Source organism: Pseudoliparis swirei, chromosome 4 (assembly GCF_029220125.1).
Source record: "Pseudoliparis swirei isolate HS2019 ecotype Mariana Trench chromosome 4, NWPU_hadal_v1, whole genome shotgun sequence".
Lineage (NCBI taxonomy): Eukaryota > Metazoa > Chordata > Actinopteri > Perciformes > Liparidae > Pseudoliparis > Pseudoliparis swirei.
This window is the reverse complement of record NC_079391.1, coordinates 32,340,693-32,356,369: the sequence shown is the minus strand read 5'-3', so window position 1 is coordinate 32,356,369 and position 15,677 is coordinate 32,340,693. Positions and strand designations below refer to the sequence as shown.

Sequence of the window (15,677 nt, the reverse complement as noted above, 5' to 3'; positions counted from 1 at the left end):
TATATATATTATATATTACATATACATACACTACCGTTCAAAAGTTTGGGATCACCCAGACAATTTTGTGTTTTCCATGAAAACTCACTTATTTATCAAATGAGTTGCAAAATGTAGTCAAGACATTGACAAGGTTAGAAATAATGATTTGTATTTTGAAGTATTAATTTTTTTCTTCAAACTTTGCTTTCGTCAAAGAATGCTCCTTTTGCAGCAATGACAGCATTGCAGACCTTTGGCATTCTAGCTGTTAATTTGTTGAGGTAATCTGTTGAAATGTCACCCCACGCTTCCTGAAGCACCTCCACAAGTTGGATTGGCTTGATGGGCACTTCTTGAGGACCATACGGTCAAGCTGCTCCCACAACAGCTCAATGGTTGAGATCTGGTGACTGGCCACTCCATTACAGACAGCAGACCAGCTGCTTCTTCCCTCAATAGTTCTTGCACAATGTGGAGGTGTGCTTTGGGTCATTGTCCTGTTGGAGGAGGAAATTGGCTCCAATCAAGCGCTGCCCACAGGGTATGGCATGGCGTTGCAAAATGGAGTGATAGCCTTCCTTATTTAAAATCCCTTTTACCTGGTACAAATCTCCCACTTTCCCAGCACCAAAGCAGCCCCAGACCATCACATGACCTCCACCATGCTTGACAGATGGTGTCAGGCACTCTTCCAGCATCTTTTCACCTGTTCTGCGTCTCACAAATGTTCTTCTGTGTGATCCAAACACCTCAAACTTGGATTCATCTGTCCATAACACCTTTTCCAATCTTCCTCTGTCCAATGCCTGTGTTCTTTTGCCCATACCAATCTTTTCTTTTGATTGGCCAGTCTCAGATATGGCTTTTTCTTTGCCACTCTGCCTAGAAGGCCAGCATCCCGGAGTCGCCTCTTCACTGTCGGCGTTGACACTGGCGTTTTGCGGGTACCATTTAAAGAAGCTGCCAGTTGAGGACCTGTGAGGCGTCTATTTCTCAAACTAGAGACTCTAATGTACTTGTCTTCAAGCTGAGTTGTGCACCGGGGCCTCCCACTTCTCTTTCTGCTCTGGTTAGAGCCCGTTTGTGCTGTTCTCTGAAGGGAGTAGTACACACCGCTGTAGGACATTTTCAGTTTCTTTGCAATTTCTCGCATGGAATAGCCTTCATTTCAAAGAACAAGAATAGACTGGCGAGTTTCACATGAAAGTTCTTTTTTTCTGGCCATTTTGAGAGTTATCGAACCCACAAATGTGATGCTCCAGATAATCAACTAGCTCAAAGGAAGGCCAGTTGTATAGCTTATATCTCCAGCATAACTGTTTTCAGCTGTGCTAACATAATTGCACAAGGGTTTTCTAATCATCCATTAGTCTTCTAAGGCGATTAGCAAACACAATGTACCATCAGAACACTGGAGTGATAGTTGATGGAAATGGGCCTCTATACACCTCTGGAGATATTTCATTAGAAACCAGACGTTTCCACCTAGAATAGTCATTTACCACATTAACAATGAATAGTGTGTATTTTTGATTAATGTTATCTTTATTGAAAAAACAGTGCTTTTCTTTGAAAAATAAGGACATTTCTAAGTGATCCCAAACTTTTGAACGGTAGTGTATATATTACATATGTATATATGATATATTCAATTCAGTTTATTTGTATAGCCCAATTTCACAAATTTGCCTCAGTGCTTTATAATCTGTACACAGACATCCCTGACCTTTGACCTCACATCGGAGCAGGAAAAACTCCAAAACAACCCTTCACGGGGAAAAAGGAAGAACCCTTCAGGAGAGAACAGGAGGATCCCTCTCCAGGATGGACAGAACAATAGATGTAATGTGACCAGAAGGAATCATTACACAAAATAAAACACAGTATCAACACAATGAATATGACAGAGTGGATGAATAGTTGGTAGTCGGCATATTCCACGACGGAGACCTCCACGATCCATCAGGCAGATGGAGGTAGAGAGGAGTGGGCGGAGTCTAAAAAGGGCAGTGGTGTAGTTGGTAGCAGGAATTCCACGACCCAGACGATCCATCAGGCAGATCTATGCCGTCTCATAGGGTCCGATGACCCCATGAGACGAACTCAAAAGGACATGGATTTATATACATGGATTTATATAATAATTATAATATACACTAATACATATGTGTATATAATATGTACATGTATTATATATACGTATAATATAAATACATATATAATATGTATAAATATAACATTTAATATATACATTGTATATATTATATCTATATATACACACAGTAATACATTTAAACTAGTGTGTACATATATAATCTACGTAGTGTTCACCAGTTGCATGACAGTAATCACAGACGCGTGGCGTAATGCTTCAACACCTTTATTGTGCCCAATCTGAACAAACTCCACAACTGTAAGTAGCAGCAAACTTGGCAGACCACAATGAGGTAGACTTCAAAACTCTAAAAAGCAGCCGGGCCGAAAAGAGACAACAAGCTCAGCACGACGAAACCAATAAAGAAAAGACTCTGGGTCTTTGGCACACAGCTTATTAATATTATTGTTATGCATTAATGTCCAACTGGAAGGCAAAATGGGATAAGAAAGCGTGGGGTAGTTTACTTTAGGGGGGGGGGGGTCTACTCAAGCTCTGGATAGATTACATTTATCATGTCTTACAAGTTCTTACAGTCAACAGGGAACAAGCAGCTGGTCTTAACTTTAGGCTCCGCCCCCTGCTGATGCACAAAGGTGATTAAAAACCACTGCCACCTCTCCACACGTGCAAATTAAAAAGTGCAATAAACCTACAACAACAACCCGTTACAATCAGATGCTCATCTCTGTCTCCACGGTGACGGCAGCCCGGCGGTACCACTGTCGCATTACATTTTATAGAACTGGACCAACCAAGCAAGTTAAAGTTCCACCGTGTGGTGTTGCCCATACAGTTGAAATTTTGGGAGGGCAAATTAAAAAGAGAAAAAAAAATATAAAGCTACAGATGATAAATGACCAAAATATAAAAGGGGGTGAGTTTATTTTACCCCCAAAAAACAGCCGCCGGGTAGAATTCTGTTCAAAATGTTCATGACATGACTTAAAACCGTTTGTGTACAAATTAGTAAAAAACTGCGTAAAAATGTCTGAAATGCGACTGGTTTGGTTTAAATGAAGCTCGACGTCAGCTCCCAAAAAAGTAAGAAACGCCAGTTGGCTCGCAAAGGACAAAAAAAAAAAAAAAAAAAAAAAAAAAAACTAGACGCCAAGTGGGGGTGGGGGGGTGAGCGCTAACAGGGGGGGGAAATAAAAGTTTAAAGGCACTGTTTGGCATTTGCCAACGAATGGCAATGAGACTTGTATGATTGCTCTCCACTATGCAAAAAAAAAAAAAAAAAAAAAAAAAGAATAAGTAATTTTCATCCACTTCTTTAACCGTCGGCGGACGCCATCTTTCCTTCTGAAAAAAAAAAAAATGCATAAGTGTGAAGGGCACCTCGCCCCCCCCCCTCCTCCAACAAGCTCACTGTGCAGAGCCACTGAACAGCAAAAATGTAGCAAGTGCAAAAAAGTGAACATTTCTCTCTAGTGATATCATCCCCCCCACCACCCGGTGCAGTGCCGCGGTGGCCCCCGTGCCGAGGGACATCTGGCACACGTGCTCCCTCCGTGGCGGCGGCGGCGACCTCGCAGCGCCCGACTCGTCTTCTCTCCGGCCCGGCAGAGCGCTCCTCGGGGCGCCGCTCTAGCTGGAGTCGCGGTTCTTCTGGTTGCGCATGAGCGGCCGGTGGTTGCTCAGGATGTCCATGGAGTGCTGCCAGTGCCAGCAGGAGCGGCAGTAGTACTTGAAGCAGGCCTGTGTGTGTGTGTGTGAGAGAGGGAAAAAGAGACATTTTGGGTGTAATTTCAATAATTTATTCTATTCTACACATTTCAGTCAACTTTCTGACACGCAGTACACATTTGAGCCACATGAGGGCGCCTGAACGTTCCTCCTTGTCCGATAACATTCAATATAAAATTCTAGCATAGTTCATTTGTTTAGATAAAAATAAGCCTGTAATTCCCCCTAAATGTATTTAGTCTCATTTACAAAGTATTTTACACGTGTTATAAATAAAATGCACTAAACAGAGTTATGATTTAAATGGCTGCTTTATCCATAAAGATAAAACTACAAACTCTAAATGAGGTCCATTGTGAATGAACTTTCTAAAAAGTAGATCCAAGAAGATAAGTTCGCAAAATTATAACTGGTTGTTTATTCAGTTCTAACATTGTTGGAAACGCAGCAACGGTAACACTGAAATCCGACAGGCTTCACGATCAATCGTTCAGGTTGTAATCAATAAATACTAAACGCGTCATTCAAAAGTTGATTAACTTTGAGAATAATTTGCTTTGAGTCGCGTTTGCTGTTGCATTAAACTCTAAAATCTAATTAAAATAAGGGTTTATTATCAATTAGATTTAAGAGATTAATGCAACAAGAGCTAATTATTATTAATTTTAGAGTGATCGAATTAGTTTTATTTAATTACTTTCTATTTAAGCATAATTTCAGATTCTTAACACTTCTAATCTATGTTCTATGCTTTATAAAAATATGTTCACATTGCAGCAGTTAAAAGAGGCTTCCTAGAAATAGATAAACAGGGTTTTGGTAAATATTAAGGAACAAACTAAGCATTTTGTTCTCCGGATAATAATTAAAAATAAAAACGAGCTCAAGACGGCGACCTGGTCTCTGCAGAAGAACGGTCCGGGCTGACGGAGGCAGACTTGACACATGGAGTCCTCCAGGTACGGGTCGATCTGGACCTGAGGGATGAAAGGATTTCTTTTATTCCTCTGAAAGACGTTGGTGCTCAGAATTGAGGTTTGAGTCTCTGGTTTGTCCCTTCAGGGCCACTGTAGAAACCAGCTATGTAGATATAAACAGACCCTATCAAACATAATCCTCATTTTGAGGAGATTATAAATCTGGATTACTACCCCAAGTCGGTTTTGTTGCTGCCAACAGACTCCCTTAAATGATGCACTGTCCCTTTAAGTAGAAAGCCTCTCCTCACCTTCTTTGTAAACTTGGGGGTTTTGATCTCCACGAACGCGGCGCACACGGCCTTCAGGTAACTGCGCTGGTTGTTAAACGTGACGCGTCCAGAGCCTGAAGACAGAGAGGGGGGGGGGGGGGGGGTCAGAGAACCGTTCTGCAGGGTTCTTCTAGAGCACAGGTGTCAAACACAAGGCCCGCCAAGTCATTTGTGGCCCTCTGGTGGCTTGAAAGAAAATAGCACATTTTTATTAAGAAATTTAAGACAAATATCCTGTGCTTTTATTTTGAAATTTTCAAGTAAAATGGATTTAGGTTATAATTAGGGCTGGGCAACGATTGCAATTTTTAATCGCATTTGTATACGCAAAAGCCATAATTAATTCAAAAGTAGTGTATAGCGCACTTCTATTTTAAATGTTCTGCCATATGGATGAAAGTGCCATAACATGTGTTGTCCCTGTTAGAGTGAGACATCAGAAAACACTTTCAGTGCAGTTTGTCAATGCCTAGAACTTGACACTTATTTTAAATGTACTGCCAAATGAACTAAAGTGCCATAAAATCTGTCAGGACATTGTCAAACGCCAGTTATGCAGAGACACTGTGACAGAGCGCTGGAGACTGTGAAGCAGGGGACATGATCAAAGGCAGTCGTCTCGCAGCAGCGATCATATTTGGTGCTCTATCTGCTCAGTGTGGTGACTTTATTTGACACATTCCACTGCTGTGCAACTTCAGAAAAGTGTCAGCAGAATGTCTCCTCTGTTTTCATCACAGTCAGGGCATGTGAATGCAGCGCCCACTTCTCATCAATATAATGCACAGTAACTTCGAGGTCATTGTGGTGACCGAGTGATGTCCAGTAGGGTGACCAGATTTGAGTTTGTGAAAAAGAGGACACTTCGTCTCGGGGGGGGGGGGGGCTGAGATTAAACATCTCTCTTGTTCTGCCTGTTTTGTGATATACATGCCTAAAAGGTGCCTAATATTTCTAGACTGAAATAATATCGGCATTATAATTATTATAACTGAGGATTTTTTAGTTGCCTATTCTGTGGAGCCCCCTCAGGACTTTGTGCCCTCCGCACAGCGCGTAGTGCGCTATGGGAGCGGCGATGCTGGTTATAGTGTATAGCATGCCGCACAAACAACAATGAACGAGTGGAGGCGGCAAGGTGCTCCGTGTTGCCAGATTGGAGATGGTGAAGTATCGTACCAAAGGCTCAAAATGGTTGTATTTGGAGGATAATTATCGTGTATCTGGCAACCCTGAGATCGGTCGACCAATGACTGCTCTCTATTCTGTCAGCTCACGCAAGAAGGTGGACCGTAAGGGAGATACCATTTCCAAAACGTGTAAGGGGTAAATACTAGTTTATGAAAACCCAGAGAAACACAAATATCCGACGAAGCAAAATCCCGACATTTTTGGAATCCCTGCCGGACGCATTTTTTAGGTCTCAAAAGCAGGACATGTCCGGGGAAAGAGGACGTCTGGTCCCCCGATGTCCAGTCGTCCCCATGAGAGCAACAGCACGTTGTGAAGCTGTCGCTTTTGCAGTCCTCTCCTTTTCATAAAGCTCGTGTATTCTCCGTGTGATGTGTGTCTTGAGGGCATCTCATACCTGCCGTCATTTGTTGAGAAGACTTTTTTTCCGGTTCCGCAGCAATCCGTAGCAGACTTTTACAAAATAAAAGCCTGTGAGCAACAAACTTTTACAATAATAAAATAAATAAAACCTGCGTTAACGCGTGATAAAATAATTGTCAGCGTTAATTAATTGATGCGTTAACGCAAGATTAACGCGTTAACGTGCCCATCCCTAGTTATAATATTGTAGAACTATTGTACATAAGAACATTTCTCTACTCAAACAAAACAATCAAATGCAATGAGTTATTCAACACCATGTTCAGCAGTAGTTTATACTAAAATATCCTGTGCTTTTATTTTGAAGGTTTCAAATTAAATGGATTTATGTTTTAATATTAGAGAAATGTTCTTATGTAAAATATTTCTACACTCAAAGAAATAATCAAATGCAAAGCGTTATTTAACAATATGTTTGGGGGTAGTTTAAACGTTTCAGTTACACCAGCCCTTTAAGGGGCGGCCATGACGCCGATGTGGCCCACGAGTTTGACCACCCGCTCTAGAGGGCCCCGGGCCCCCGGCTCACCGATGGGGTACTTGTGCTTGTCCGTGTCGATGCCGGCGTACATGACGCCCCCGAACAGGTCGTTCATGATGCTGGCGAGCGCCTCGGCGTTCAGCATGCCGTGCAGCGCGCCCACGAACACCGTCTTGCTGGGGTCCAGACGCTGAGCCGGGCAGCGCACGTAGTTACTGTCGGAGATCACCCAGGGGATCACCTGCACCTGGGGGGGGATTCAAGTTGAGGAACATCTGATGTGCAGATCAACTCATTTAAAATCAACTAGCCCGTCAAATACTCTGGACAAGTTAAAGGTCAAAGGTTAGCATGTTTAATCAGAGTATAATCAGAAAAACATGTTTAAAAACTATACATATTTATTTAAATGTCTCTCGTGCATCAATGTGAAAGTAGGATTTTACTTGTTTATTTTGTCAAGTTAAGTCTATTTTTCTGAATTATTATTAAGATTATTGATAATAAACTTCACCAGTGACCAAACAGTCTATAAACAAAACATTTAAATAATTCAGATGCTCAGTTTGAACCATGAAATGTTGATAAATCGACTTGTAATCATCAAATAACGCTTAGATCCAGCTGCACTTTGTTATTTTCACAGAAAACATTGAACATCATGAGCTGCTGGAATGGAACAAAAATAAATCTTCAATTTCTAAAATAAAGAGCGTAAAAGTTAAAGTGTCATATTTCCATCTGAAATGTAAAAAAAAATGAACCGTTAACTCAGCCAGTAGTGATATATACCCCCCCCCCCCCCCCTGTATTCACTTATCGGTGAACTCACGTCCTTGCAGCGCATGCGGCGGCTGGACATCTTGAAGTAGTACTCCCGGTTGTCTTCAGGGTGGAACGGGTCCTGAGAGCAGGCGTGGAGCAGCGCTCGCACCGACTTCTCGTTCTCGAACACCAGGTAGACGTAGCCTGAGGCACACGGCGCACGCTCAACCTTCAGCGGACTTATTATTATATTCTCTCAACTAGTCCAAGGGGAGAATATTATCGTTTCCCTCAAACGTCTCATTTGGTCCAAAACGTTTAACGTTAATAAAACCAGAAAATAAATCACATCTACGAAGCTGAAATCAATCAACTTTTCAGTGATATATTTATTATGAGAATTTAATATTTGACAACTAAATATAAATACTAATATTTGCAGCTAAATATAATTTTCTTTAATAAAAATAGATTGTATCGTACGCCTGGCAGACGGTTAGAATATTATTAATAACTACGTCACAACGATGAAGACGACGCAACACAAGGCAGTTAAGAGACGACACGTCAACTCCAGAAACACAAAACACCCGACATTAAACATCTGAGCCACGTGCCGCCACCAAGCTGTACGCTTCATTAAAGTGTTTAGCTTCATTTAAAGTGTTGTTAACTTAATTTAAGGTGTTAGTTTAAATTAAGGTGTTTTAAGTGCATTTAAAGTGTTTCCACGTAAAGCCACGGCGTCGCTCTCGAGGCCGCCTCACCACCGTGCTCACCACCGTGCCACCCTAGAAACCGTGAGTAATTAAAAATGAGGTAGCCTACCAGCTCGTCTTTACCTTTGGCCACATTACCTTTGGGAGGGCAGCGGGGGTGCTTCCCATCCTTACCGGGCCACTCCACCGTCAGAGGGCCGTAGCCGCTGAAGGTGTTGATGAGACCGGCTGAAAGAAGCACAACCAGCGTTTAATGACCGGCAGCCTACAAGTGATTAGAGATATGGTTTAAAGGTCACAGGTCATCGAGACATAAGAGAACCTAGAAATCACTTAACTGGCACAACATTTATTTATATATATATAATTTATTATATATATATATAATATTTTACATCAATATATATATATAATAGATATATACAAGAAATAAATTATAAATAAGATACAAGTTAAGGATTTCCATTTGACAGCAGGTTTAATTTCTGCCAAGCGACAATAAAATGAAAGGTTGTTAACTTTCCAATAACCTTTTAAATAAGATTAAACATTTTTATATTTCTGTACATGAGGTTTACTTCCCGTTAATGTGAAGCGGACAATAAAGTGCTTAAATTACTTTCAAAGTGACAAAAAAGGCGAAAAACCTGAATGCAAGATGCTAAATTAAGTGAGCCGACAGCCCGTCTGAAGCATTCAGCTCACATCACGACAGTTGGTGTCCCGTCTTAGTATCGCGATACCATAAAAAAAAAAATCCTAGTCAAGAGCAGATTTAGGTACTGAAACCGAGGATTACGAGTTGCTACGTCAGACTGCAACGCCTCCATCACTCCCTGCACCACATCTACAGCTTCATGTGTTCTCATCCTCCTTCACAATAAAAGCCCCGGCATACAAGAGTAAAAGCGCAGCGCTGCTCAAGAGGGAACATAATGTGACTCAACAGAATGACCTGCGGCGTTACTGCAGCAGCGAGTCATGTGACCGGAGACGTGCAGCTGGACCCACATCTGCTGCCTCAATGCGCTTCTTTATTTCATTAAAGCGCCTCGTCGTGGTTCTCACGCTCGTCTTCGCGTTGCTCGTTACCTTCCGTGATGTCCCAGGGAACGCCCCCGAGGAACACCTTGCAGGAGTACAGCGGGTCCTTGTTGTTCCGGGGAGGCAGCTGACCGCTCCAGGTGAACGTGGCCTCGTTCACAGCTGACGAGGGGAGGAAGAAGACATCTTAATGCGCAAATAGAATTTAAATCCACGATCAAATTTTTTTTCTTCTACATTTAAAATCGCTGATCGATTATCCACATTGGAAAAAATTATCACTTTGTCAAGTTTCATTATAGCAGCTACAAGGACCCACACTATGGAGAGCAAATACAAATCATTTTATTATGCAATAGTCATTTATAGAGTTTTGATTGAGAGTATTTTTATTTATGATCAAAGCATGGCGGTTAGTTTTAATACTTTATAAGCTGCTTAGAGTAAACGGCCCATAATTCATCTCCTATGTTTTTATGTTGCTGTGAAAACATCCAACAACTGGATTTATTTAAGTTAATCACCAAAAACATTTGCAAGATAACGTTTAAACGCAGCACGACAGCGTTAAATTTACCTTCAGCCAACACTCGTTTTCACTGAGCGGCGCCTGAAGGCATCATAAGGTCTTCTAACTTGTCTTGTCCAAGTCACAGTCAGTTCTTTTCTAACCTCATGGGTTAAATAAAGGTCTAAAAAATAAAAAGTCACCAGCTCTCCTGTTAACTAGTGGATGACCAGGCGAGTCGTACCTGCAGCCAACTGGTTCTCACTGCGCCTGAACGCATCACAGTGTTGAAGCCAGGCGAGTCGTACCTGCAGCCAACTGGTTCTCACTGCGCCTGAACGCATCACAGTGATGAAGCCAGGCGAGTCGTACCTGCAGCCAACTGGTTCTCACTGCGCCTGAACGCATCACAGTGATGAAGCCAGGCGAGTCGTACCTGCAGCCAACTGGTTCTCACTGCGCCTGAACGCATCAGTGATGAAGCCAGGCGAGTCGTACCTGCAGCCAACTGGTTCTCACTGCGCCTGAACGCATCACAGTGATGAAGCCAGGCGAGTCGTACCTGCAGCCAACTGGTTCTCACTGCGCCTGAACGCATCAGTGATGAAGCCAGGCGAGTCGTACCTGCAGCCTGCCGGTGCAGGCGAGCCTCCCGCTCGATGCTGAACGTGTCGTCCGATTGGTCGAGCATCTCCGAGCCGGGCCACGGGGAGGCGCTGCGCCAGCGGCGGGACACGCTGGAGGTGGGGCTGGCGCTGGAGGGCGGAGTCATGGAGGAGCTGGAGTCCTGAGGGTCCAGACGGGAGCCCAGGCGGAGCAGGTCCTTCTGCATGCTGGAGGCCAGGTACGGCAGCGGGGGGGAGATACGCAGAGTCGACTGAGAGAAACAACAACTTCTGTCAGTGAGACGCACAACAACGTGAATAAAAACAACATCGTGGTGAGTTGCGGCATCACAGACGGTAGTCACGAGTTGGGAGGAATCAGGACTTCTGGAGGAGGGAGGAGAGGAGAACAAGAGTGAGAGAAGAAGGAGATGGAAAGAGGAGGAGGAGCGGTGAACAAGAGGGAGAGAGGAGAAAAAAAAGAGAAGGAGAGAGGCGAACAAGGAGGCGCTGGGTCTCACCAGCATGTCACAGAGGTGGTCGGACCCCGAGCTGAAGCCGCTGGTCTCAGAGTCCTCCGGGCTGCTGGAGCGAGAGTCCAGGAAGGAGCTGGAGTCCAGGCGGCTCGCCATGCGCGCCATGCTGGGGAACTTCTCCAGGAAGTCGGCCGTCATGCTCAGGGACTCGGGGGGCAGGTAGCCGGGGGGCTTCCCCAGGATGCTGCTGAAGGGGCTGTTCAGGATGCCCAGCACTGAGGAAGAGGAGGCCGTCAGACGATGTTTCAGACGGTTTGGAGGGGTGAGAACTTTTCGTTTGATTAATCATTTTTAAATAAAGCCACTGATTATTTATGGAATCACGAAGATGCAAGAACAAGGAGGAAGAAGAGGCAGAAACAAGGAAGAAGAGGGAGAATGGAGGAAGGAGGAAACAAGCGAGTGCGCACGAGGGGAAGGAGAAGCCGGTTCAGTCGTTTAAAGGTTTGATGTGTGACTTTGTTTGTGGATTAATCTGCAGATTATTTCTCAATTTTTGTCCAGATATTAAAATGACCTCAGTCAAGAAATCAGAAGATATTCCCATCTGAGAAATAATCCTTCTATTAAAGTTACACACAACCAGTCCAGATAGAGGCGATGACATCACCACCATGACGTCACCACGTTGATACATTGTTGCAGTTCCCATAGTGTGAATCTTTAAAGCCACAGGTTCCCACCAAAGAGCCACGTGAAGAACATTTGGGTTTGTGCCGAGTCTCAAGAACACATTGATCTGAGGGAACTCAAAGGCTGCAAAGTCAAGCCCCCGCCCCCCCCACACACACACTGAATTTGCATGCACGAGGAGACTTGATGTTCTCGCTGGCTGCCGGCTGGTTCACTTTTTAAATGCTCGTCTCCTCGCAGTAACGCCGGCCGCTTCCCTCAGATGACAAAGTGAAAGTGAGCCGACAGCCGAACACGAGGCTGTGACGTCGAGTTGAAGGCTGCGTTCAGGGCCCCGTCCCAAACTGGGACAGAGCCGGAAAAATTAAAAAAGAGAAGCTGAATAAAGTTACACGGGTCAGTTCAGACGGATAAAACGAGGGCGACGAGTCTCATTAAGCCCACGAAGCTCCTCTCAGGATCCACGAGCGTTAAGAGACGAACTGGGACCGCGAGTCCGGCTCTTTGCACGTTTCCTGCAGTTCAGAGCAACAGGTATTTTAAATATTCAGAGAATCTTAAGCAAAATCTACCAACAACAACAACAAAAACCCGTTGACTGCTTTAAGTTCTCTTGTTTACATGAAATCTGCTTCAGTGAAGCGTGTTCTTTTTGTGCCTCCTGCTAGAAATGCAGCAAAGCAGAAAGTGCCACATCATCCTCCTCCCCATTGACGCTAGAGCCCACACACACAGTTAATAACCAAGCAACGCACATTACAAACCAGCTCATCATGACGTCGGCTCTGAACTACGAGGGGAAACGGCCTTCAGCTGAACTCTGGGCCAGCGTGGCGTGCAGCACGTCGTGGGTACTCACTGGACGGCGAGCTGGTGTGGACCTGCGAGGGCGAGCTGTGAGGGTCCGTGTCCTGGCTGCTCCAGGGCCGGTCCCAGCCCGACAGCCGGAGGGACTGGAGGCCGAGGCCCAGGTCTGCGACGCCCGCCGGGCCCCTGGATGACGGTATCTCCTGGGAGCCGGGCACGATGCCGCCAACGCCGCCGCAGTTGGGGAAGAGCATCCTCCTCCTGCTGCCCACCGCGGCGAGCTCCGACTCTTTTCAATCCCAAGATCCAGGTCAGAGATTCACAAAAACAAGAAGCACAAAAAGAGAGGGTGTTAAAAAAATTATAGCAAGTATTGTTTCAGTCTGCGCTGCATTGAGAAAGTCAGGGAGAGACTCGCCACACCAAGTGAATCTCGTGAAAAAATAAAACTTCCGATCCCCCCCCCCCCCTTCACCAGCTGACGGGGGAGCTAACCTGCTGCCTCTGTTCCCGGTGCAACTGCCATGCATCTCCGTCCGCATCACTGACCCACCGAGCAGCATGTGACATGGCTGCTGATGCACTCACACACCCCTGCTAATGACATCAGCTCCACACACACACCCTCCCCGCTTCCTTGCCTAACAACTTTACTGATAAATTCCTGTCGGGAGCTATTAGCTTGTCGGTAGAAGAGCTGCCGCCTGGTCTCTGGACTCGGTGTGAAGACGGCAGCCACAGCTGCTGCTGCCGCCGCGCCTCGTTTCCTAAGCCAGCTGACTGAGGGGGGAGGAGGGAAGGAGGCTAGGGGCTGAGCTCCGGAGGCATGGGAGCAAATGACTCAGCAAGAAAAGAAAAAAGAGAAAAGAACTTCAGCTCAAAGAGGCATTTAAATAACTTGCTAAATCGGATTCTGATAGTTGGACAGACGGAGCCTCTCGGTGGAGCGGCCGGATGTTGACCGAGCGGTTTGTGTACCTCCTCCCCCTCATCCTCCTCATCCTCCTCATCCTCCTCCTCCCCCTCCTCCTCCTCATCCTCCACCACAGCCTGGAACACATCCAGCTGCAGCCCTGATTCAGCAACACGAGCCGCACACCGAAAGTTTAGCTCAGATACAAGATTCACTTTGAACTTGCAGGACCAGAGAAATGTGCTGCAGTTTAAAAAAAAAAATACAAAAAAACCTTTATATTCAGACATTAGAAAAGTGCCGACGCAAGCAAAATAACGTCAAATCTCACTCTTAAAAAAAAGAAAACCCCAAAAGCTCTTCAAAGTGCTGCAATGCTGCAGAAGAGGCCGATGCAGCATGAATCAGCTGGTAGAGGAGAATGTGAGCGCGCCTCCTCTGGAGGAGGCGAGGAGCCACCTTGAAATGTTAAATCTGGACGCTCTGAGATGTGGAGCGTTTACCAAACGGCTGCAGCGACCGCAGAAGTCACGACCTCCGCTTTTTAAAGAGATAAACTATATAATGCGTCCAAATATAATTTAAACGAACATATTTATATGCATTTTCAGGCTTTTGTTTTAAATGTGAATATTTAAATAATTTTAATTATCAATTAATCGAGAAAATGTTTTTCAACGTTTGAGTTTGCTTTATTATTGCAAATTAAATTAATTGCAGAAAATGTATAGAATCAAATGTGGGATATTTTGTTCTCATAACATGTTGAGGGGAAATAAAACATCCAAAATACACATAAAGGGGTTGATTTGACTACTTTATGCCTCATTTGCATATTCAAACATAACATTTCATAAAACGTGTTGCACAATAACTTCTTAATGAAGTCTCAGAGTGAGATCTATGAGGTCATGTTTACCCTCTTCACCTGTTGAGTCAACATCTATTTATAAAAACTATATATTATGAAGCTTTATGCAGAGAGGTTAGTTCACACATCATTTAGAGCCTCATTTATATATATATATGTAATAATAAAAACTTAGATATATATATAAATTATAATTATTATCAATAAGTTATTATTAATAATAATTATTACCAATAAGATTATATTGTTTGGTCTTTTTTAGAGGAGTTTGTTCACACAGCATTTAGAGACTAATTTATACACATTTTACTCCTAAAAACAAGGAGAAAAGAGTATTTATTTTGTCTTGATTACTTTCTGGTTTAGAGAGTGATTAATTTCTGTATGCAAATGAGCTCATCTTTCATAAGGCCATCCCTCATTAGAATATTGAATCAAAAACAAATTGTCTGAACTTGCAATACAAATCTCATCTCAAAGCAAATGATGAACTGGATATTAACTGGTAGTGTGTCCTGAAGTGTGTACTGAAGTGTGTACTGAAGTGTGTGTCATCAGTGAGCTGGGGGCAGTGAGGGCCTCGCGCATTGGTCCATGGTTGCCAAGACACCTGGTGGGTTTACACACCAGCAATGCAACTATTTTACAGCCAACTCGACCTGCTGCAGGGTGGAGAATACTAAGCAGACGTTACCACACAGCAGGTCTGGCTTTCCCTTGGTGTTGTTGTTGTTGGGTGTGGTGCACACACCGGTGAAATCCAGAGCGTTGCCCAGCATGGTGTTCATCCTGCGGAAGATGTCCGCGTTGCTGCAGGTGGACAGGGCCGGAGACTCGGGGTCCGGGCTGTCCGGCCTGCGGGGATCGTTTCTCTGCAGGAGGAAACACACACACAAAACACACACACACACACACACACACAAAACACACACAATGAGCGCGAGGAGGGCGAGACACGTGGAGTGAAAACCAGACTTTTCTCTCTCCAAAGCTAGTAAATTGTGGGTAGGATTAAAAAAATGGAGCCTGAAAGAGACGTCGGAGGGAGTTTCATGACACACACAAACAAAGTGTGGAAGTTAAAAAGTTCCGTTGCCTAATTTCAA

At 44.2% G+C, this 15,677-nt stretch overlaps 1 protein-coding gene across 2 annotated transcripts; it reads right to left on the bottom strand.

Moving 5' to 3' along the window:
- Positions 1-2,346: 2,346 nt before the first annotated feature.
- On the bottom strand, positions 2,347-13,760 carry cpeb1b (cytoplasmic polyadenylation element binding protein 1b). Of its 2 annotated transcripts, none has more exons than XM_056413159.1 (11): positions 13,283-13,760; positions 12,840-13,076; positions 11,333-11,562; positions 10,831-11,083; positions 9,747-9,860; positions 8,778-8,882; positions 8,003-8,139; positions 7,219-7,417; positions 5,055-5,149; positions 4,723-4,803; positions 2,347-3,838 (listed from the first exon to the last, which is right to left on the bottom strand). In XM_056413159.1, exons 1-11 carry the CDS (start codon positions 13,311-13,313, stop codon positions 3,728-3,730), a joined length of 1,593 nt encoding a protein of 530 aa, XP_056269134.1. In that variant the 5' UTR covers positions 13,314-13,760; the 3' UTR covers positions 2,347-3,727. The 2 variants fall into 2 exon arrangements, with proteins under 2 accessions (XP_056269134.1, XP_056269135.1); XM_056413160.1 differs by having other exon boundaries at positions 8,793-8,882; positions 13,283-13,759.
- Between the last annotated feature and the right edge of the window lie 1,917 nt (positions 13,761-15,677).